The sequence below is a fragment of the Benincasa hispida genome, chromosome 1, assembly GCF_027475165.1.
Source record: "Benincasa hispida cultivar pf3 chromosome 1, pf3_genome.v1.1, whole genome shotgun sequence".
In the NCBI taxonomy this organism is placed as follows: domain Eukaryota; kingdom Viridiplantae; phylum Streptophyta; class Magnoliopsida; order Cucurbitales; family Cucurbitaceae; genus Benincasa; species Benincasa hispida.
In genome coordinates, this window is record NC_143478.1 from 34586354 (window position 1) to 34608362 (window position 22009).

The 22009-nt window shown below is 30.9% G+C and overlaps 2 protein-coding genes across 3 annotated transcripts; both read left to right on the top strand.

Moving 5' to 3' along the window:
* Positions 1–9831: 9831 nt before the first annotated feature.
* LOC120085098 (transcription elongation factor-like protein) lies at positions 9832–12098 on the top strand. Its single transcript, XM_039040992.2, has 5 exons — positions 9832–10069; positions 10718–10833; positions 11049–11119; positions 11586–11607; positions 11694–12098. Exons 1-5 carry the CDS (start codon positions 9959–9961, stop codon positions 11761–11763), a joined length of 390 nt encoding a protein of 129 aa, XP_038896920.1. The 5' UTR covers positions 9832–9958; the 3' UTR covers positions 11764–12098.
* A 1580-nt stretch (positions 12099–13678) lies between these two features.
* Positions 13679–19991, top strand: LOC120070247 (protein SAWADEE HOMEODOMAIN HOMOLOG 2-like). 2 transcript variants are annotated; one of them, XM_039022139.2, is made up of 10 exons: positions 13781–14036; positions 14501–14616; positions 15009–15094; positions 15213–15258; positions 15338–15491; positions 17049–17118; positions 17321–17372; positions 18199–18342; positions 18595–18714; positions 19333–19991. In XM_039022139.2, the coding sequence occupies exons 3-10, from the start codon at positions 15018–15020 to the stop codon at positions 19753–19755; spliced, it is 1086 nt and encodes a 361-aa protein (XP_038878067.1). In that variant the 5' UTR covers positions 13781–14036; positions 14501–14616; positions 15009–15017; the 3' UTR covers positions 19756–19991. The 2 variants fall into 2 exon arrangements, with proteins under 2 accessions (XP_038878066.1, XP_038878067.1); XM_039022138.2 differs by lacking the exon at positions 14501–14616 and having other exon boundaries at positions 13679–14036.
* The last annotated feature ends 2018 nt before the right edge of the window (positions 19992–22009 follow it).

Sequence of the window (22009 nt, forward strand, 5' to 3'; positions counted from 1 at the left end):
CCATTTTCTTCACAAAAAGTTTCAAAAGCATTGCTATCAAATTCTTCTCCATGATCACTCCTAATTTTAGAAATCAAAAAACCTTTTTCATTTTGAACTTTTTTTGCAAAACTAGAAAAGCTTTTCAAAGCATCATCCTTATGTTTTAGCATCAAAACCCAAGTAAATCTTGAAAAATCATCAACTATCACAAAGGCATAATAGTTCCCTCAAAACTAGCAATTCTAGAAGGGCCAAATAAGTCCATGTGTAATAGTTGAAAGGGTCTAATTGTAGAGATTACATTTTTAGATTTGAAAGAGAACTTAGTTTGCTTACCCATTTGACAAGCATCACAAACTTTGTCTTTTTCAAATTTAAATTTGGGAAGACCTCTAACCAAAGAATTCTTGGAAATATTTGAAATTAAGTGCATGCTAGCATGTCTTAGTCTTCTATACCATAACCAAGAATCATTATGCAAAGCCAATAAACATTTATCATTAATAGGACAATCATTCAAATCAATAGTATCATCTCTATTTCCAACAAATATAACTTTTCTATCATTAGCATTTTCAATGATGCAATTTTTTTTATCAAACACAACTCTAAAGCCTTTATCACACAATTGATTAATACTAAGTAGATCATGTTTCAAACCATCAACCAAAAGTACATTTTCAATTAAAATAGAAGATTCATTACCTATATTACCTTTACCAATTATTTTACCTTTCTTGTTGTCACCAAAAGTTACAAGACCTCCATCCTTTTTGGAGAGAGAGACAAACTTGGATGGGTCTCCCGTCATCTGCCTCAAGCAACCAATGTCCAAGTACCACTTGTTTTTCTTGGAGGCTTTCAAACAAACCTACAAACACAAATGTTCAAATTTGATTCTTTGGTACCCACACTTGTTTGGGTCCTAGATTGTTAGCATTGACAAACTTGGGAATCCATTTCATTTTTGCATAGACATTTAAGGTATTGGATTTAGACAAGTAACAAGAATAAGTTGTATGTCCAAACTTGCCACATGAGAAACAAACAACATTATGCAAAGATTTATCTCTTACAACAAATTTATGCACTCTACTTTTCTTGGAGAAATTATTCCTTGGAGCATTGTGAAACTTTGCCCTTTGAGAAAAAATTTTTCTTGGAGAAGTAGTATGAGCATATTTCAATTTAAAACACTTAGGTCTAATATGGCCTTCAACACCACAATAATGACATATAGGCACAAAGTTAGACATGCTTTGACACAACCTTAGGCATATTAAGCTTAGGCATATTATGAGATACTTTAACAAAGATAGTTTTAGAACTTGAAGGAGTAGAACATTCATCAATATAGCCTAAACCTCTTTTATCACCAAAAGGCTTGCCTACTTCAATTATCTTGTCTAATCTTTGAGCACCTATTGTCAACTTTTTAATAGATTCTTTAGCCTTATCAAGTTCTTGCAAAGCACTAAATTTCTTTTCTTTGAGTAATTTAATCAAATTATCTATTTCACAACTATCGTGCTCAAGAAATTTAACTTTGTCAAGCAAGACATTTTTCTCATCACAATCAAAAGCATGCTTGTCACAAGAGATATTCATTTCATCAATGTGCATAGCATCATGCTCATTCTCTTTTAAGCAAGCAATTTCTTCAAGTAAAGACTTATTTTTACTAGATAAAACATTGTATTTCTTTTTAAGCACAACATACTTAGAACTAAGTTTTTCTAAATCATTTTGCATATTTTCAAAAGTTTCGAACAATTCATTATAAGAAAGAGGTTCTAGAGTTACCTCATCATTTTGTTCATCCTCTTTGTCACTATGAGCCATGAAGCAAAAATTGGCCACTTCTTCATTATCACTCCCACTTTTGCTTTCATCGCTATCATCCCAAGTAGCTTTCATTGCTTTCTTCTTGGATTTCTTGGATGATTTGAGAAAAGGACAATCGGTTCTATTATGACCCGGCTTCTTGCATTCATAGCATATTATCTCATCCTTTTTGCTCTTTTCACCTTTTGACTCTTTTTGGTTGGAGAGATGCTTCTTGAATTGCTTCTTTCTCTTGATGAAGTTCTTATACTTACGTGAAAGATAGGCACCATCATCTTCATCAAGGTCATCTTCATCTTGGGAGTCAACTTCTAAAGAGATGGTCTTTAAAGCTATACTCTTTTCTTTCTTTTTCTTCTCATCCTCCATGTTTTTCTTGATCTTTATCTCATGCGTCAACAACGAGCCCATGAGTTCATCAATGGAGAGAGATTTGAGATCATTTGCCTCTTGAATGGCGGTGACTTTAGGCTCCCATTGTTTAGGCAAAGACCACAATAACTTCTTTATCTTCTCAAGATTTGAGTACTTTTTCTCAAGTCTTTCTAAAGCATTGACAATGTTAATAAATCTAATAAACATATCGGAACTAGCTTCATTTTCATCAATTCTAGATTCATTTTCATCAATTTTAAACATTTCATATTGATGAACTAACATGTCAATCTTTGTTTCTTTTACTTGACTAGTTTCTTCATGAGTAATTTCTAATTTATCCCATATCTCTTTAGCGGTTTTGCAAATAGACACTCTATTATACTCAACTTCATTCAAAGCACAAAATAAGCAATTAATAGCTTTGGCATTTAAAGAGCATGCTTTCTTTTCATTTATTGACCATTCTTCTTAAGTTTTATAGTGCTAACATCATCAACATCTTTTATTGAAATTTTAAAACCTTCCTCAATAATATCCTATAAATCATAATAAAAAAAAACAAGAAAAATCTCATTCTATTTTTTCAATAACTATAATTAATACCATTAAAGAAAGGAGGTTTTGTAACAGATTGACTATCGGTAAAAGGGATAAAACCTAAAGTTGCCATAACTCAAAAACAATTAAGTTTATCAAAAAATAAATATTTCAAGAAGAGCAACCTGCTCTGATACCAATTGTTGGATCGATATGACAATCCTAGAGGGGGTGAATAGGATTTAATTAAACTTTTTTTAAAAAAATTAACCCAATTAAACTAATTAATACACTTTTTATAAATAATAAGAAAAATTCAATTTATGCAACAAATAAGATGACAAAAAGTGTGATGATTTAATTCTATCAAATTTTAGCAAATAAATAAGAACAAACTAAAACATACAATAAATTGCTTAAATTAATTGCAAAAATAAAAAGAAAAGAGTCAGAGAAGAAGACACCGTAATTTTTATAGTGGTTCGGTCAAACTCGACCTACTCCACTCCCCAAATGCCTCTTGGGAATTTGAATAAAATCTTTCTGACTCTTTCCACGGATTAGAGCCCAACCGTTACACCACCGCTCCTTTTACGGGTTCAAGAGCAAACTCAATCCTTTCCACGTTTTAGGATCAAACCGTTACAAATGTTGGAATTTTTGAATAACACAATACAACTCTCACTAGAGTGGATTTACAAGTTTAAGCACTCAACAAATTTATCCTCACAATACAATAACACTCTCTCAAGAATAAGATGAAAAGAAAAAAAAATTGGGAGCTTAGAGAGAGCAACAATGTAAACTTTTGAGTTTTGGAAGATTATGAAATGTAAAATTTGTTCATTCAAAAATTGGAGAGGAAGATGGTTTATATAGAGATGGAAAAATTTTTAGAAACCACAATTAATTTGGACCATTGGATTTTGGAAAATAAAAATCGATGGTGGAGGTTTTAAACTAAATTAGTCGTTAGATATAAACAAAATATAATATTAAATTCTTTTTCTTTTGAAATTCATTTTCTTTTTAAAATTAATCCAAAAAATATAAGACATACCATGTATAAAAAACTAGCTGTTAGACACAAAGATAAAATAATATTAAATTCATTTATTTTTAAATTCATTCTTTTTAAAGTCAATCCAAAAAAAAAAACATACCATGTGTAAAAAACTAGTCATTAGACACAAACATAAAATAATATTAAATTTATTTTCCTTTTAAATTTCTTTTTAATTTCATTTTTTTAAATCAATCCAAAAATTAAAAGTTCATCATATGTTAATCTCTTAATGATCCACCATTCAACCAATATGTTGTCACATGTCTACATGCAAATGGTCTGGTTATGTCAAGTCATCCACCACGATATTTTCTCTATAGACTTGTTTTGGTCATATCGTCTTCGTTTTAGCTCCGATTTGAGTGATTCAAAAGGTATTGGAATCGTTGTTCCGAGCTCTACACTATGGACATATTAAAACACTAAAATTTTCAGTAATTAAAAATTTGAGTTTGTTATCATCAAAACATTGATTAATTAATTAATTTGAGATTAAGGGCCAAAAAGCCAACATGAATTAATTTGAATTGTTCAGATTAATTGAGAGAATTAATTATATGTGATATAATTAATATAATGTATTCGATACCTTATAACATAAAGTTTATTTTAGAGAAATTAAATATTTGAATATGATTTAAATATTAACTATATCTATTCATATAATTGAATTTAATATAAATGGGATTTATATTAAATATTATGCGTTGTTGAGAGAAATTAAAACTATAGGTTATATTGTATTTGATACAATGTAAAAACTATAGGTTATATGTTATATTTGATATAACATATAGTATATATATATATATATAATAAGTTAGTTATTATACATATTAATTAAATTAAATTAATTTTAATTAAATTTAATTAAAGAAAGGGAGCTACAACTTCCCCTCCCCCTAATTCTCTCTCATCTAGAGGGTAAGGGGTTCAGTTTTGACGATTCATCATCTTCTTCCTCTTCTCTCTAAGGGTCAGAGAGAAATCTCTGAAAACTCCTAAGAAAAAATACAAAAAAGAAAAAGTGTTCTTCTTCTCCCCCTCTCATCCTCTCCCCTCTCTTCCCAAAATTTCAGCAGAGCCCACCACTTGTGCTTATTCTTAAACCCTAACAGAGAATATTTGGGATCTCAGTTCTTGGAGATCGAGATCCAGATCGAAGCGTTCATGATCGGATCAAGGGATTACGTGAAGAATTTTGTCTTCAAGAGTAAGATATTCTAACCCTAATTTCATTTTCTCTTCTAAAAGTATGTTGTATTTTTTTGTATAATGCATAATGTTTTGTTCTATAAATTGAGTTTCTGTAAAAAAAAATTTAAAGTTGGGAACGATCCCCTTCCGTTGCAAACCTTCACCAGTTTCTTTCACAAAGATTAGAAGATTTCAACAAATTGATAATGTCTTCACAACCTACAAAGTGAAGATTCAATCGTCTCAAACTTAAAGAAAAACTCACAAGTCAAAGATTGATCCAAGAAGATCAACAAGTCTAAAGGTCGATCCTCCAAGAAGATTATCAAGTACAAAGATTGGTCCTTCAAGAAGATCAACAAGTCCAAAGGCCAATTATCCAGGAAGATCAATAGACCCAAAGATTAAATTATATTTTTTTTTTTATAGAGAAAGCATAAAAAGATTATGTATTAGAGATTGTACTCATTATACTAAAAAAAATTAATACAAATACAAAGTTCAAATTACACGAATTAAATTTCTCCTGAAATATCGTGTGACCAACGTGGAATGCAAATGAAATCTTGTATTTCTAATTATTTTTTAAATAGTGATTTTGTTAGCATATAATAAATAAGTATTATACAACTTTATTTTAGTTACTATCAACTTTTAAAAGTTAGATAATGTAACCATTTTTATTTTAATGTTCTCATATTATCGTCTTTTTTTATATAAATAAAAACTCTTATATCTAATACAAAGACAGAAAAATTGTTCTAGTAATTAAATTATCAAATTAATATGTTATTATAATATATATAATGCAATGATTTTTATTGAATTGTTATTATTCATCTCCTGTGAAGTCATGAAATTATGTATTGTTTCAACATGTTAATTATCTCTTTCATTCAATTAGATCCTTTTTTTAAAAAAAAAATCTCTAAACTTTAGATCTCATGAAATTATTTTTTTTTAATAATAATATAAATGCAAGTATTTACTTTGTTTATCTTTTACACGTGTATCTCACATATACATTAGACGTATGAATCGATGCACTAATTCGATGTATGTAACCACCTCCACCTTGAAGAGATGCATCCAATTGACATCTATTGCATCCTATGTCGAAGAGTTGCGTCTTATCAACATCTATTGCACTTATTCGACATAAGACTTTATTTTTTAAAATATATAAATTTATTTTGTTAACTAAAAATTGAAAAAATCACCTCCATTGTCTTTCAAACAAACACCTAAACTCGAAAAATCGCAACTAGTTAACAAAGGACAATATGAAAATTCATGGAAAATGTAAGGGTAAAATGAGCATGTAAAGATTCTTCCTAATATAGCACATTTTGAGATAATCATTGGGATATCTTAATTTCACATTAAATAATCAAATAAAAATGAACCATAATTTATCTCTAATTCAAATTTCGATATTATTATTTTTTTAATAAAAATTTTCAATCTTCACTTTGCATGATCTTTTTTTTTTTCTTTCTTTTTTTTTTTAGAATCTATCTATATCTATCTATGAATTTATATACATATATGTTTAAATATATATTAATTAAATATAATTTCTTTTTATATGTATAAGTCCACCATTCTCAGTTTTTCAATTCTCAAATCTTACTGTTTCAACTTTTTAATTTTTAATTCTCGATCATTCTCGAGGTTAAGCAATAGACGTATATAATGTTAGCGATTTAATGTAATTTCTTAATTTTAAAATGTTTTGTAGATTTTTTTTTTGTTGTTGTTGTAATTATTGTAAATACACATGGATTCAACTTCTAATCCTCACATGTTGAGGTGGGTGGAGAAGAAGATCATGCTGAATCAAACATATTGAAGAGGGTTGATCATAAGACCATTACTCTCGAGATTAAGCAATAGACATATACAAGGTTAGTGATTTAATGCAATTTCTTACTTTTTAAATGTTTTTGTAGATGTTTTTCATATTTATCGTAAATACATATGGATTCAACTGTTGATCCTTACATGTTGAAGGGTTGGAGAAGGAGGCCACTACTATTTAAACATGTTGAAGAGGGTGGAAACGAAGACCATGACTCTTGATGGCAATAGACATATAAAAAGTTGTGATTTCATGCAATTTCTTACTTTGCAAATGTTTTTATATTTTTTTTCTTTTCAAATTATTATAAAAATACTGAATTTAGTTACTGATCCTCATATATTGATGAGGGTGGAGAAGAAGATCACTACTGATTCAAACATATTGAAGAGAGTGGAACTACAACATAAGACCATTACTCTCAAAGGTTCAAGCAATTTTGTGGTTCTTAAGCTTTTGTTTGTTTGTTTTTTTTTTTTTACTTTTAAATTTTGTAAACGTAAATACACACAAATGAATTTAGTTTAATGATCATGCTTATTTTTCATTTTTTTTTTCAATTTTGTGATAAATATACAACGATTCGTATGCTTAAAAGCAAATGATAATATTTTAGAATTATTCATCTTTAAAAAAAAAAACAATATTTTGTTTGAAGTTAAGAAAATATCATTGCCTGCAAGTGAAAATAAGATTTTAGAGTTTCTTAGATAGAAAAACAATATATTGGTTTAGAGTTTCTTAAATAGAAAAACAATATATTGGTTTAAATTAAAATTTGAAATTATAATAAACATCATCCAAACATAATTTTTTTTTAAAAAAATTAACTAATGGATGACTTTTACAAAATTTTATAAAAAAAAAAAAAAAAAATTAGAGAGGTCATAATTTTTCTTAAAAAAAGTATATTTAAAAAAAATTAAATTAAAGATTCAAATCAAGAAAATAATAAAATCATGAAAATCAAAATAAAAATTCTCCTAATTGACCTTCCTAATTTGATATATTTCAAAATTTTATTTTAGATTCAATTTTGATTATCATGTAATATATTCATTATTAAATTCTTTTTTTTTATATATAATTGTTTGTTGCTTTTTAATTTAAAAAAATATGGTAGGTTTTAACTTTAACCATATAATTATTTATCTTTTATGCAAAATCAAATCTATTACAATTTTGTTAAATTAAACTCCCACATTTAGTTTTTTTTTTTTTTTTAATTTCAATATTGTTTTGATTATTTTGTTATCTATTTAGTATTAAAAATCTTTAATTTTATAATTATTTATGTAAAATGATAAATATTTAATAAGTTAAAATAATAAACATTTAATAAGTTTTTATATTTGACATTTTATTTCTTTGAACAAATTTCTATTTCAATATTTGTATTTCAAATTTAGGTTCGTGATTTATAAGTTTAAACAACAATATTTTTGGAAGATCGAAGAAAAAACAATGTTTTGGGAAGATATATAATTTCTTTTTCTTTTTTCTTAAATCAAAATACAATATAAAAACCAAAAATATGTCCTAAATTAGTTTTTTTCTAGATCCTGCTTTAGTATTTAAATTTATTATAAATAATTTAAGATTCACTTAAATTAAAAAGAAAATCATTCATCTAATTCAATATACATATATATATATTAGATTAAAAACTAACCTTCTAAATTTTAAATAATAAAATTAAATTGTAATTTTATACTATTACTAGTAAATAAAAAAAGTACAAAAACGGACTGAACATTACAAATAAAGTTGATTAGCTAAGGTCCTGTTTGATAATAATTTTATTTTATTTTTTATTTTTATTTTTGAAAATTAAGCCTATAGACATCACTTTTACCTCTAAATTTTCCTTAACAAATATACAAACCATCATAAGAGAGTGGATAAAATAAGCTTAATCTTAGAAAAAAAATAAAAATAAAAAACCAAATGCTTACCAAACGAGGCCTAAATTATTACAATCGCGTTTAGTAATCATTTTATTTTTTGCTTTTTTTTAAAAAAATTAAGCTATGAATCATATTTCTACCTTCAAATTCATTTCTTTGATATCTACTTTTTCACTAATAGTTTAAAAAACCCAAGCCAAATTTTGAAAACTAAAAAAATATTTGGCTAAAAATTCAAGCATTATAAGAAAGATGCAAATCATTATAAGAAATGTGGATGAAATAGACTTAATTAAAAAAAAAAAAAAATAGTTACCAAACAAGACATACTTTAATGAACTTGTTTTTCTTAACAAATAAATCCATCAAAATTGATAACTTCAAAAGCACAAGACCAAAACAAGATTTCACTTTTTTTTTTTTTTTTTTTAATTCATTTGTGTAAAATTACACAATGATTCTCTGGGCTCCACATATAGGATGACTTTATTAAGGTGATAGTCGGTTCGGCTTTATCGATTTTAGGGTTAACAAAAACCAAACTAAACCAATGCTTTTACAAAGAAATGATCTAAACCAAGGTTTATTAAATAACCTAACCAATAAATTATTTTTTATTTGATTCGGTTTATTATCGATTTGTTTTAGTTTTTTTATATTTTCTTTTAAACCTTATTTTTATTTCTACATTTGTTTTGAATGGGTTACTTTTACTAATTTTAAATGAGAGTTAAGTCTATTTCTTTTTCTTATAGATTGAAATTTGATATTTTTTTCTATCACTTTTTTAAATAAAAAACATACAAGTAGCATAAACTGGTCTTATTTTCTAAACAACAAATATATATGCCCCATAATAATTAAAATACTAAAAATACTTAATGTTAGAGTTTATTCTTAATGTATATATATCCTCGATTTGGTTCAGTTTTTATTAATTTTTTAAATCAAAATCGATTCGAACTAATACTTTTAATTACTATTAATATTTCTAATTTTATACTAATAAACCAAATCAAACAATTAAATCGATTTAGATTGATTTGGTTTTTCGATCTTTCGATTTTTTTGTTGCATCCCTGGCGACATACCCTCCATGGCTGGTGAGATATATGGCATTATTAGAGGCTTTTCTGTAGTTATAGAATCAATCCAGGGGTATTCTAGTAAAACTGTTCAATCTCAATGTCTATAAATATCACCACCACCTCCAATTTTATTTTCTATTCATCAATTCGCCCAGCGATACAATTGCAATTGCGAACGACAATCTCTCCCATTTGGATCAGCGATCAGGTGCGTCTTCTTCAATCTCTCTCTTAGGGTTCGTAGTTCTAGGGTTTTGTCAAGCTTTTTATTTGTAGATTATTGTACTTTTTCCTTACTGCTTGCAACCTAGGGTTTCTTCTTGTCGTATCTTGTGGTGCGCTTCCCGTTCTTATGTAATGTTGAACGTCTTTACGTTTTTCGTTGCGATTGTTTGTTCTTTCATGTTCCTGTTTCATTTTTTTCGGCGGTGGTGAAGAATAGAATTGCTGGATATGCATATCTGGATTTTCTGCGTGAAATTGAGTAATTGCTATCGTGGTACTGCTCAATTTGGGAGACAGCGAGCAACTTTAGGTTATGTTGTCCGTGGCGAGAATGGAATTCTCCGGTGGTTTTGGTTATTGTTTGCTTCTGGTTCTTTCCATAGTCGATAAATTTTTATGATTTCGTAGGGAAGTGAAACTTGCATCTCTAGTACTGTTTTTCTTAAATTGTAGTATTTTATGAATTGGGCATGAATGTTTTGGGATAATGAGGACGGGTGGTGATTAAGAGTTTCACTGTATGAGGATTGATGGCTTCTTGACTGTGCTTGATATGCTCTAGAGGTCTACGCTTTATATCATTTTGAGTTTGATTACGACCCTGTTATGGATGTGGACAACCTTTTCACAGGATATGGGGAAACGGAAGTCAAGAGCAAAGCCCCCACCTAAGAAGAGAATGGACAAGCTTGATACTGTTTTTAGCTGTCCCTTCTGCAATCATGGGACCAGTGTTGAATGTCGCATGTAAGTATTTGCATTTGGTTCCTCTTGGGTACTTGTAACACATGAGGTTGGGAGGGACGTGTTATAAGGATTTTAGTATTTTTGTGGCATAGTGAGAAAGCTGGAATAGGCAATATGCATGTATAATATTCAGTTACTTGTCTCATGGACTAGTCTCTCTATCTGGGTGCCTCATTTGTTTTGCATTGTGACGAGGATATTTGTATGATTTTTAGTGATTTGAAGAATCTGATTGGGGAAGCCTCCTGTAGGATTTGCCAGGAAAGCTTTAGCACAACTATTACAGGTATTCTCTCTGATTCTCTTATTCGCTATCTGTCATGTATGTTTTACTTTGTACTTTATGTTATGATGTGATAGAAACAATTTATGAATTTTTTTGTAGGATTCTTCTTTTAGAATATTTTTAATGGATATTTTTCTCCTTCTGGATCAGTTTTTGCTTGATCTGAACTATAAAAAATGCACAGGGTCATAGGATTATTCTAGTGAATCCCATTTCTCTGTGTTCAAGTATGGATGAGGGGAAGCTTTTGTCATGGAGTTATCCCACCTTCCATGATCATTAGATTTTTGTTCCTGTTGTAGGAGGTCTTTCAGATGAAAATGCGTCCAAGTGTGTGTAGGGCATCATGTATGATTTGGGTGGATTTAATTGTCTCCGTGTCTAATCCATGGCTTGTTTTCATTAATTAGTCTGTCTGTGGAGAAAATTTTATTAGCACTAACATTTCAATTCTTTTATTTTGCAGCTTTGAGCGAGGCAATAGACGTGTAAGTATGAATTAAAAGCAACCGTGTTTTGTCAATATTGATGCTCTATAGTGCTTAAGTTGACGTGATGTTTTGCTTTTGATCAGATATAGTGAATGGATCGATGAATGTGAGCGGGTCAACAACCTTGAAGATGATGCTGCCTTGAGGGACTAATTGGGAAAGGTTGAAGCTTGCCGTTTTTCTATGAAAAACGAAGCTGGCTAGTTCGAAGTTCCTTTTATGAACCTAAATTAAGAGGGGGTCTTTACTGTTTGGTATAACAACACTTTTACCCTCGTAGCAGTATAATAGATTAGACAAGTATGTATGTACAGAAGTGTGTTGTAACGGCTTGCACTTTGACTTTATCACGAATTCTACGTATTTGTAACCTGCTTTCATGATTTTTGAATTACGAATCTTGGAGTTGGTATTTGCGGATGGAGAGTGGGGTCCTGAACCAACCATCCTTTATTATTGCGAATAATTCAATCTTCTTTTAAATGAAATGTTTGAGGATGTTCTTTTTCTTTAATGGAGGTAAGGGATGAGCTATAAATTGTTTGAAACCAAGATTTTCACAACTTGATGTCTGTAAGTGCTTTTAAACTGATTCTTTTTTAAAATAATATTCTGATTTGTGGATGAAAAGGTGGTTTTATGTCAATTGAGCTATAGGGTTGTTGGCAATTGGATACATGAGTTTGGCTTCTAATATGTCAGTTTGTTAAATTACTTTGTAGGTCTATTTGATTTCTAACATATGATCTGAATCTCGTCGATTTCATCCGTAACCTTTAATAATGCAGTGATCTTTCCAACTTTAATGATAATTTTTAATAATGGTAAGAAGATTTTAAATAGTTTACATGATAATATAGACATTTGGTGTAGATATGGCTACGAAAATATATTTAAATGGAAAATTAGTGGTGTGTGTTTTTAGTGCACCCGTGAAAATGCTCATGGCGCCCACCCACTTCCTTAAATTTTCAGTATCTTCCATATTTAATTTAAATATGCAGTAAAACCGCTCACACCTTTCCCTTCTTTTTCAAAAACCTTTTCTTTTATAGATTTATCTAATCGATTAATTTAGGGTCCCATGAGTAAGGAATTTGAAAACCAAACTACTCAATGTGGTGTTTGATATGAGATTCAGGAATTACATTCAAATTTAAACATACTGTATTTTATAAATGGTTAGACTAGTTATCTATCCACTTAATATTAGTTCTCAATAAACCATTATTGATTTATTTAAGAACATGTTTTATGTTTGAAAATAATTTGTAATTTTATATAATTTATAATACATTACATGATACAAATTTTAATAGTATAAACTATGTATTTTAGAAGTTAAATTTCAAAATCTGGATACAATAAAAATATAAAAACTTATTTTTCAAAATTTGCATTGTTTTGGTCATAAAATTTGAAACAATTTTGGAGATAGAATATGGATTAGCTTATTTTCTCAAATAAATAAATAAAATATTATGAAATAACAGTTAGCATAACAAAAATTAAGTAGTGAGTATCTTTTTTAGTATGATGATAAAGGTGTAAGGATTGAACCACAGACCTTACGAACACATACTGTGAGTAGTTAACTCTTATTAAAGTGATCAGAAGAACAATGATAATTAACATGTACTACATCACTCAATATTATCATAACAATTTTGCTTAAATATGAAAATTCTTAATATAGCATAACAAATCAATCATTTTTTCGATGTAACCTAGGTAAGATCAATCAATCATATTCAAACGAATTGTTTAGACAAATTTTTAAGCATTTTTTAAATCCTTTTAATTGTTTATTTTTCTAGTTCAACGATATACTGAATCTGATAATTTGATTTACGAATATATGCCTCAACATTTTTTATTAGGTTTAGTTACAGTTTACAACCAAGACATGAAAATCAAATATTTTAAAAACAACATCTAAGACAACGGCCTTTAGGAAAAATTTAGAACCAAAATACAAAAATAGAGAATATGGAGAGGATCAAATATTAGAGTTTGAAAAACAAACCTAATGTTAAAACCTAAATAAGTATATGCTGAGATTTGGGTTTTTTTTTTCCTTCCTTTTTTGAGGTACACAAGTAAAAGTTTGATATTTGGTACGGAATCACCTGGGAATTTTGTTTTTGGGCTTAAAGCTTCCATCTTTCGCTCCATCATTATATATATATATATCTATATATGTGTATATATAATACATTCATTTATATTCGCTCAAAGATTTCCCAAAATAACGAATTTCATTTCTGTAGACGGGATCTTCAATTCTGAGTTCTTTTTCCCGGCACTTTTTCTTTGTTTCTTCTTCGATAGCGACGCCGAAATCAGAGAAATACAGCGAAGAACTTTAGCTTATGGGTCGGCCTCCCAGCAATGGAGGCCCTGCCTTCCGTTTCACGGCTTCCGAGGTTTTTCTCCGCTTCTTCTTCTTCCTCCCCTTTGTTGCTTTTCCCTCTTTTTTCTCTTTTCTTACTGTGAATGATGCGTTCGTGATGCATGTTCGATGTTGGAGTTGAAAATTTTTCTGGGGTTGCTCAATTGTTACATCTATTGGCAGGATTGATTGTTTTTTTCAAAAAAAAAAAAAAAAAAGAAAAAAGAAAAAAAAAGATTGTGTTTACTGATTATTCTGCTTGTTTTCTTTTTTCAATACTGGTCTTTTATGGAGGTTTCTAATCGTGTTCTTTTGAATTGATTAGCTGCTCCGTTATTTGAACTCGTATTCAGTTTATTTTCTTACATTTTCCCCCATTTCTTATTCCACTGGTGATTGTGTTTTTTCCCTTTTGAATTACGATGTCCTGCCCCCAAATTACTACTTCTGTAATTGGTTTGATTTAATTGCATAGAGTCGAGGATATGGTTAGTGTAGGTGTAGGTAGCTGCATTTAGGTGAGGATTGCAGAGAGGGAGACTGTTGGGGTTTGCTGGATAACGGTAATTTGGAAGAGTGCCATTTTCAATCACCCTTTCCATCTTTACGTTTTGGTGAGTGGTGACAGAGATTTTGATGTTGCTGGGAGTTGAACTTTTGGTTTACAGATTTTGATAAAATTTGTTCTAGACCCAAGAAATAGATCTAACCATCTAGTTTTTCTGGAAATTGTGTTGACCACCATTTCGAAATGGAACAGTTTGAATTCTTTTGGCCGTTTTGGTATTCAATCTACAAGAAGTTAATTAATTTTCCTGCCGGATGTATTTTGTTCTACAAGGAAGTACATTCTTGATAAGAAATTGAAAATTATTTTAATCAAATGCAGTTTCCCTGTTCTTGCTTTAAGGCTGCTATTATAGTTGTTTCTAGGCATTGTAATCTCATAGGGAACACTTCCTCAAAACTTCCGGTGATGTAATATTCAATTCTTATTTTTATCAAGGTCGCAGAGATGGAAGCTATATTGCAAGGACATAATAATACCATGCCAGCTCGGGAAGTTCTTGTTGCTCTTGCTGAGAAGTTTAGGTGGGCATTGAGCAGTAGCCTACTGTGGCTTTTATTAATTTGAATTGAACTTTTTATGTTTTTTTTATAAAAGACAGGATTGAAGAGTCAAAAGAATAATTTGTTTATGTTGTTATAGTGAATCAGTAGAACGGAAAGGGAAGATTGCTGTGCAAATGAAGCAAGTATGGTGGCTTCTGTTCTATACTTGACCTTGATATGATAGGTAGAGGTGTTCTGCTAATTATTGTTTTCTCTTCTTAGGTTTGGAATTGGTTCCAGAATAGACGATATGCTATCAGAGCAAAGACAACCAAGGCTCCTGGAAAGTTAGCCGTCTCTCCAATTGTCCAAATTGAGTCAACACCTGTGAGAAATGTGCCTCAAACCATAGTTGTTCCTGCTCCCGTACCAGTAGGTATTAAAAAAAATTGTTATGTTTTTATAAGTTCTTAAATATTTTCATTTTCTTATCCTGTTTTTTCATTTTTTTTTTTTACATGTTTGTTATTAGCTTATCATCACAAACCTTTCCTAGTGGTAGAATGGTGTTCGTCAAAGCCTCAGTCTAGGCTTCTATCGTCATTTCAAAACTTTTCCTCTATTGATCGCTAGTCACGGGGGAGAAGTTATATGTGGAGGCGTGGGAACTTTAATGGCATCAAATCTTCATTTTGATTTCTACATACTTATGGAATTGTTATGAAAAAACAAACTGCAAATTGAACTGCTAGCTTTTATGTCCCGTTGTCCTTCTCAAGGCTTTTCATCTGGTTCTCTTTTCCACCTCCTGAGCATTCCTTTGTGCCCCTCACTCCCCTCTTTTGTTTCCTTGATTTGGAAGGTTAAAATTCAGAAGGTTAGATTCTTTTGTTAAATTCTTGGCTTAGCAGGTCTTACATGAGAAAGTTAATACTATGGACTATGTGCAGAGGGACTCTACCTTCTTTCTTGGGCCTCAGTGGTGTTCCTTTCGTAGAGGAGCTGCATAAGACCTTGATCAAGTTCTTTGGAGCTGCCAGTTTCCTCTTTCAATTTGGTTCTTGGTTTTTGGGGGCCTTTGGTGTGTCTTTGGCATGGAATAGGAATTGCATGGCCAAGATAGAGGAGATTCTGCTTTTTCCTACCTTTAGGGAGAAGTGAAAGTTATGGCAAACTTACTTCTTTGCTGTTGTTTGGAGGATTTGGCTTAGAGAGGAATAATAGATTTTTAAAGGGAACAGTAGGTTTAATACCTCAGTGGTTGAGGTACTTCGTTATTATTAGTTGAATCTTATTCTTTTGAATTGGTTCATTTCTTGTAGTTATGTGGGTTCTTTTTGTTGGTTTGTTTGTTTTGTGTATGCCCTTGTATATTCTTTCATATTTCTCAATGAAAGCTACTTTCTTATTTTAAAAAAAAAAGTTCCTGAGGTTCCTTGCATTTAAAAGATCCTACTTTGTGCAAAGAGCAGTTAGGTGTATTTTTTAAATGCCAGGGTTTACTGCGTGAGTATTGTTTTTTCAATTGGAATAGAGTGTTTATGGTACATATTTCCCACAAGAAGTTAGTATGGTCTTGATAAACCTTATTCCATAATATTATTGTAGTCAATTTTAACCTTCAAATATATTTTAAAAGATAATTAAACCTTTCCCATGATGGTTCTCAATGCTAGTTTTCTTGGTCCTACAAGTCTGAAGGAAATCCATGATATATTCTTTTTTACATTAAATCATGGGTTGGCCATGTTCATGTCCTGTGAAGAACTATAATTTTTTAGAATGACATGGTGTGGAAAGCTATGAAGCATGGATGCTTCAGTTTGGATAGTGTGTGAACAAATTATATGTGTGCAAAAACTTATTGGACGTGTTGACCACTTGACACACGTTGGACTGAGAGTATATGTCAGTGTCAAACAGTTGCGAAGTAATTATCTTATTAACATCAACATCTTTCAGTTTTTCATTCAATTTCTGTGCCAAACTCCAGGTTCTGCTAAGGGTGCTCCAGAAAATCCATTGTCAGAATTTGAAGCTAAATCTGGGAGGGATGGTGCATGGTTAGTATAGCTTGTCTACAAATATGGGATTTTTGGTGTGAATTTGCTGGTCTCCATGCTTGATAAACTTCTTCATGAGAGGTGTATAGGAACAATTGGAATTCCTTACATATACATGTGAATTAATTACACATGCAGCACACATGTTTGCATAATACAAGAAATTAATAATTGATGTTTTTTTAACTGTTCATATGTTCAGGTATGACGTTGCTACCTTTTTATCCCATAGATCCGTGGAAAGTGGTGACCCGGTAATTTTGCACCTCTTACATGGAAATTATTTTTTTAAGGAAGCATTATGTTGCTTTTCTTCCCTCGTCAACCTATCTGCTGTGCACTTATTCTCGCATTAATTAAAGCTTTTATCATTAAAAATGAACATGTAAGTATTAAGCCAATTAATTTTTGAACGGCCACAATCTCCATTTAGATGTAGGATAACATTACAACATGTGGTTGTACTCCAAGGGGTAAAAATTCCACTGTCTTCTATCCCCAGCCCTTGGGCCTAATGTCAAGGGCTATTCACTATTCATTAGTGTGGAGGTGGATTCAAAACCTTTTGGATCACATTCTCAATCCTATATTTTCTCTAAGTATTTTATGATATATGGTTAGGCGTGGTCTCAAACTAAAACAAAATTTATAACTATGGGGTTTTCTTAGTATTGCAGAGAGGCAATTGTATCATTGTCTATTTTGTGACTTGCAAGTTAGTATTACCCTGGATGTTTCTTCCCCCAATTCTTTTCTCCCACCCTACCTTTGAATTTGTATATGCATATTTAGGGTTAAACAACAACTTATCTGACCAATATTTTGGTGATTCCCTAAAATGGTCCAAGATCTGTATTTGATTGTAATTCAAAAGTTTGTCTCCTGATTTTTTGTCGAGTACAACAAATGTTGTGGTGAAAATGTGATTCTTTGGACCTCAAAGGAAGGAATAGATGCCTTAATTGTTGATGTTCATGATGTTTATAAATAAATCTGATTATTTGATTTGTTTGCTTGAATCTGGCTCTATTACCTAATAAGTGTTGTTTGTCAGGAAACCTAATAGTAGTTGTTTCTCAGGAAGTACTAGTTAGATTTTCTGGTTTTGGATCTGAGGAGGATGAGTGGGTTAATATCCGAAGGAACATTAGACCTCGTTCTTTACCTTGTGAATCATCAGAATGTGTGGCAGTTCTTCCAGGCGACCTCATCTTATGCTTTCAGGTAAAATCATTTTTTTGGCTTCTCCAGACTTTAATAGTACTTAAAGGGAGGCCCCTTTTGCATCACCTTCTTGCAATCAATTCAGGATAATCTCTTTTGGACCTAATTTTCAACTACCTTGTAAAACCACTCCCCTAGATGGAGTACACAATGATCTTTTAACATTCTCACTAGAAAACTCGACACACATTCTACTAGTTATTGGGAAACTTTTTTTCTTTTGAGAAATTTCATTTTCTTCAAAATTTTCAGGAGGGTAAAGAGCAGGCACTTTACTTTGATGCCCACGTGCTTGATACACAACGAAGAAGACATGATGTACGAGGTTGTCGCTGCAGGTTTTTGGTTCGCTATGATCACGATCAATCTGAGGTATGTATCTTCTTCAGGTTCTTTTGCTTGTTTCTATTCAGTATTACTCTCCTACCTACAACATCAGCTTTTGGGGGGTTGCAATGAACACAAACATCACATCAATATATAACCATTACTTTGTGCGTTGACATTGTATGTTTTGCATTGCACTAGAAACGAATCTCTTTTTCTGTGTACTTTTGTTTGTGTTAATTTCGCATGGGCTGAAGACTTTAGCTTTTGATGTGGGGAAAACTGGAAATTAAGAGCTTTGTTAGTGGTTTTCTCTTTTAAACTTTTTTTTTTTTTTTTTTTTTTTTTTTTTTTTTGTAAAAAAAAAAAAAAACCTCTTTCTTTGGAGTTATAGTGAGTAGGCTGGGTAGTTGGTTTTCTTAGGGTTGATTGGTTCATTGTCATTTCAGTAGCTAACCTTATAGCTACGTGAAGAATGTTTTGTAATCCTCCATGGGTTCTACCTTTTTCTAAAATTCATCTATGAAATTCTTGTTTCTTCTTCTTCTTCTTCCAGAAAATAAAAGAGAAGAGGTTATCATTAATAAGCAATACCTGTGTTATTAATCAGGCGTTGTATGTTGTTCAGGATTATTGACTTGTCTTGGTCTGAATTATTGTTAGGAAATTGTTCAGTTGAGAAAGATTTGCCGTCGGCCTGAAACTGATTACCGGTTGCAACAGCTTCATGCCGTAAATGAAGCAGCATCCATTGAGCCCTCAAAGTCTAGCATGGATTCTGTACTGCTCAGTGGTCAGAGGATAAATTTCGAGACAACACAAAAGCCACTCAACAAGGATACAACCTTGGTTATACCAAATGCAAATGCCAATATAAATGTCCATGCCCAAACTAATACTCAGGAAGCAAGGAATACTGAAACTAACAGTGCTCCAACGACATTCAACTCTGGTATTCACAGTGCTCCAACCACATTCAACTCTGGCAACCCTGCAGGTGGCTCTGCATTCTCGGTTGGTATCGTGACGAACACTGTTTCTGGTGGGTCAGCTGACAATGTGTCTGATGGGAAGTTACTTAGTTGATTATGGGGAAAAATAAATTTCTCCATCAGTCTAATTTTAACTGAACCTATCAATTTAAAATTTTGCCTGACTCGTTTATTTAGGATGAGTAAATACCTAGCAAAGTCTGTTCTTTTTGCCCCATGTTTCAAAGTTATAGGTTCCCATCCACTTGCTGTGAATGCTGAATGTTCTTGACGGATGAAAAATGCAGGAGTCACGCCTCGAGTGTAGTATCGAACAGGTCAGAGGCATCATCTCTCTTGTTTTAACTTTTTCTTCTCTGCTTAGCCAAACATGGCTCTACACTTGCACAATCCATACTGATAACATAGTTTACTGCTAATGATACTGTAACAATCGAAAAAGGACACTCTCGAGTTGAATGGCATGCGAAAACTGGACTTGTTCATGTACCTTTTGCTGAAGGGCACATTACATGAAACTTTAAACATACATACACATATTCATATCAATAGTAATTTTCTTCTTTCTTCCTTCTGTTCTTCTATCTCTGGTGACCCTTTTAGGATCTCTGAGAAGTATTCCTCAGAGAAGTATCTATTCAAGGGATTATCAAGGAGGAATGGGGAAGTGAGGGGATAAGGCAATGATTTGAAAACCACCCGATGGGATTTGGATTGAGTGACTGATTGAATTTGGAAATTGGAGTAAGGGAAGCAAAAGTTCTTCTCTTATCTTTCATGAGAAGGGTAGAAACTCTGTTCTGTTCGAGACAAGGCCTTTCAGACTGCCTCTCTCAAGGATTTGAGGAGACTTGACTTTGAGGCTACGCCTCGACCTTTTTCTTTTCTTCTTCTTCTAATAGTACAAAAACTGCAGGAATGGAGGATCGAACCTCCGACCGCAAGGAAGGAAGGTCACGCCCATTATCGTTAAGCTCTTTGACGCCTCCCCGTTTGTCATAATTTTAAAACTGTATATATAATATCCTTGGAATTATGTAGCCCCAATTCTATATAGACATTTTGCTAGGTAAAAATCTAAGATTCTATATACAAATTTTGCTATATTACCGTTAAGCTAATGCTAGGTAAAAAATTTACCCCTTAAAAGAAGAATTCTGATTCCACCCATGTGCAAGGGTTGGTCAACTAAGCAAGATGATGTGTGTGTATGTTCTAAATGGAGATCTTCAAAAATAGAAAAATAAGGGAAATTATTTACACAAAATAATAAAATTTAATTTTCTAATAGAGATTGATAGAGGCGGATAGAAATTTATCAGTATTTATTAGTGATAGAAACTTATAGAAGTTCATCATTGATATCATGTAATAGACGCTGATAGAAGTTTATCAATGTTTTTTTTGTTATTTCTGTAAATAGTTTAACATTTTTTCTATTCATGAAATTTTTTCTTTTTTAGTTGTTATCATCATCATGATTATTAAATCTAACTCTTTTCTGTCTAAAGACTAAAATCACTTTCTATCATAAACATTGATAAGTACTTTTGATCCCACTACTATCTCTTCTAAACATAGTTTGTACGTAGAACTTGACTTTCCTTGAAAAAGAATGAAAAAATATATAAACATAATGTTGAAGTATAACATTGGGAATGTTACTTGATTTTTGGACAAAATATTTGTTAAATTGACCCTTGCATCATGTAAAATTAGAAGAGAGAAGTTGAAAAATAGATCAAGAAATATGCCTAAACAAAGATCAAATATGTGTAACACCAACAGGAATTGGATAGTTTGATGTATCTATTTAATTTGAAGGATAAGTAAAATCGAATTGACAAAGATCTATTTGTAAATTTGTTTGGTTTGATTTGGTACGGTTTAAGAGTGAAGTTTAAACAATAAATTCCTTTTTTCAATATTTATATTGTGGTTCCACTTTTGAACATAGTCCTTAAACCTAGCATGAAATGTATTTAAATTCTTAATAATTATTTTATAAATTTACCATTACATTTTTAAAAATCTTAAATGATGTCTTTTTTAGTTCCACAATTGCGGGTGGAGGTTCAAATCATTGACAAATTGTCATTAGTGCATTTATTTACTAAACTATATCATGAATCGATATAATTGATGTTTATCCGTATTAGAATTCAAATGTTGAGTTAGAATGAATTTACATTTGGTTAAATAATTATGGAGTAATTAACACAGTGACCAAAATAGCTTTCGTGCAAATTATAAAAATTAAAATGATTTTTTTTTAAAATGATTTTTTTGGTTAAATTATACTAAAATCTCTAACTTTGAAAAGTTCTATTTTAACCTGTTAAAAAAAT

Coding starts and splice junctions, on each gene's coding strand:
- LOC120085098 (XM_039040992.2), top strand. CDS start 9,959: ATGTCTATAAATATCACCACCACCTCCAATTTTATTTTCTATTCATCA. Junction 10,070..10,717: donor CCATTTGGATCAGCGATCAG/GTGCGTCTTCTT, acceptor ACCTTTTCACAG/GATATGGGGAAACGGAAGTC. Junction 10,834..11,048: donor ACCAGTGTTGAATGTCGCAT/GTAAGTATTTGC, acceptor TATGATTTTTAG/TGATTTGAAGAATCTGATTG.
- LOC120070247 (XM_039022138.2), top strand. CDS start 13,983: ATGGGTCGGCCTCCCAGCAATGGAGGCCCTGCCTTCCGTTTCACGGCT. Junction 14,037..15,008: donor TCCGTTTCACGGCTTCCGAG/GTTTTTCTCCGC, acceptor ATTTTTATCAAG/GTCGCAGAGATGGAAGCTAT. Junction 18,343..18,594: donor ACCTCATCTTATGCTTTCAG/GTAAAATCATTT, acceptor CAAAATTTTCAG/GAGGGTAAAGAGCAGGCACT.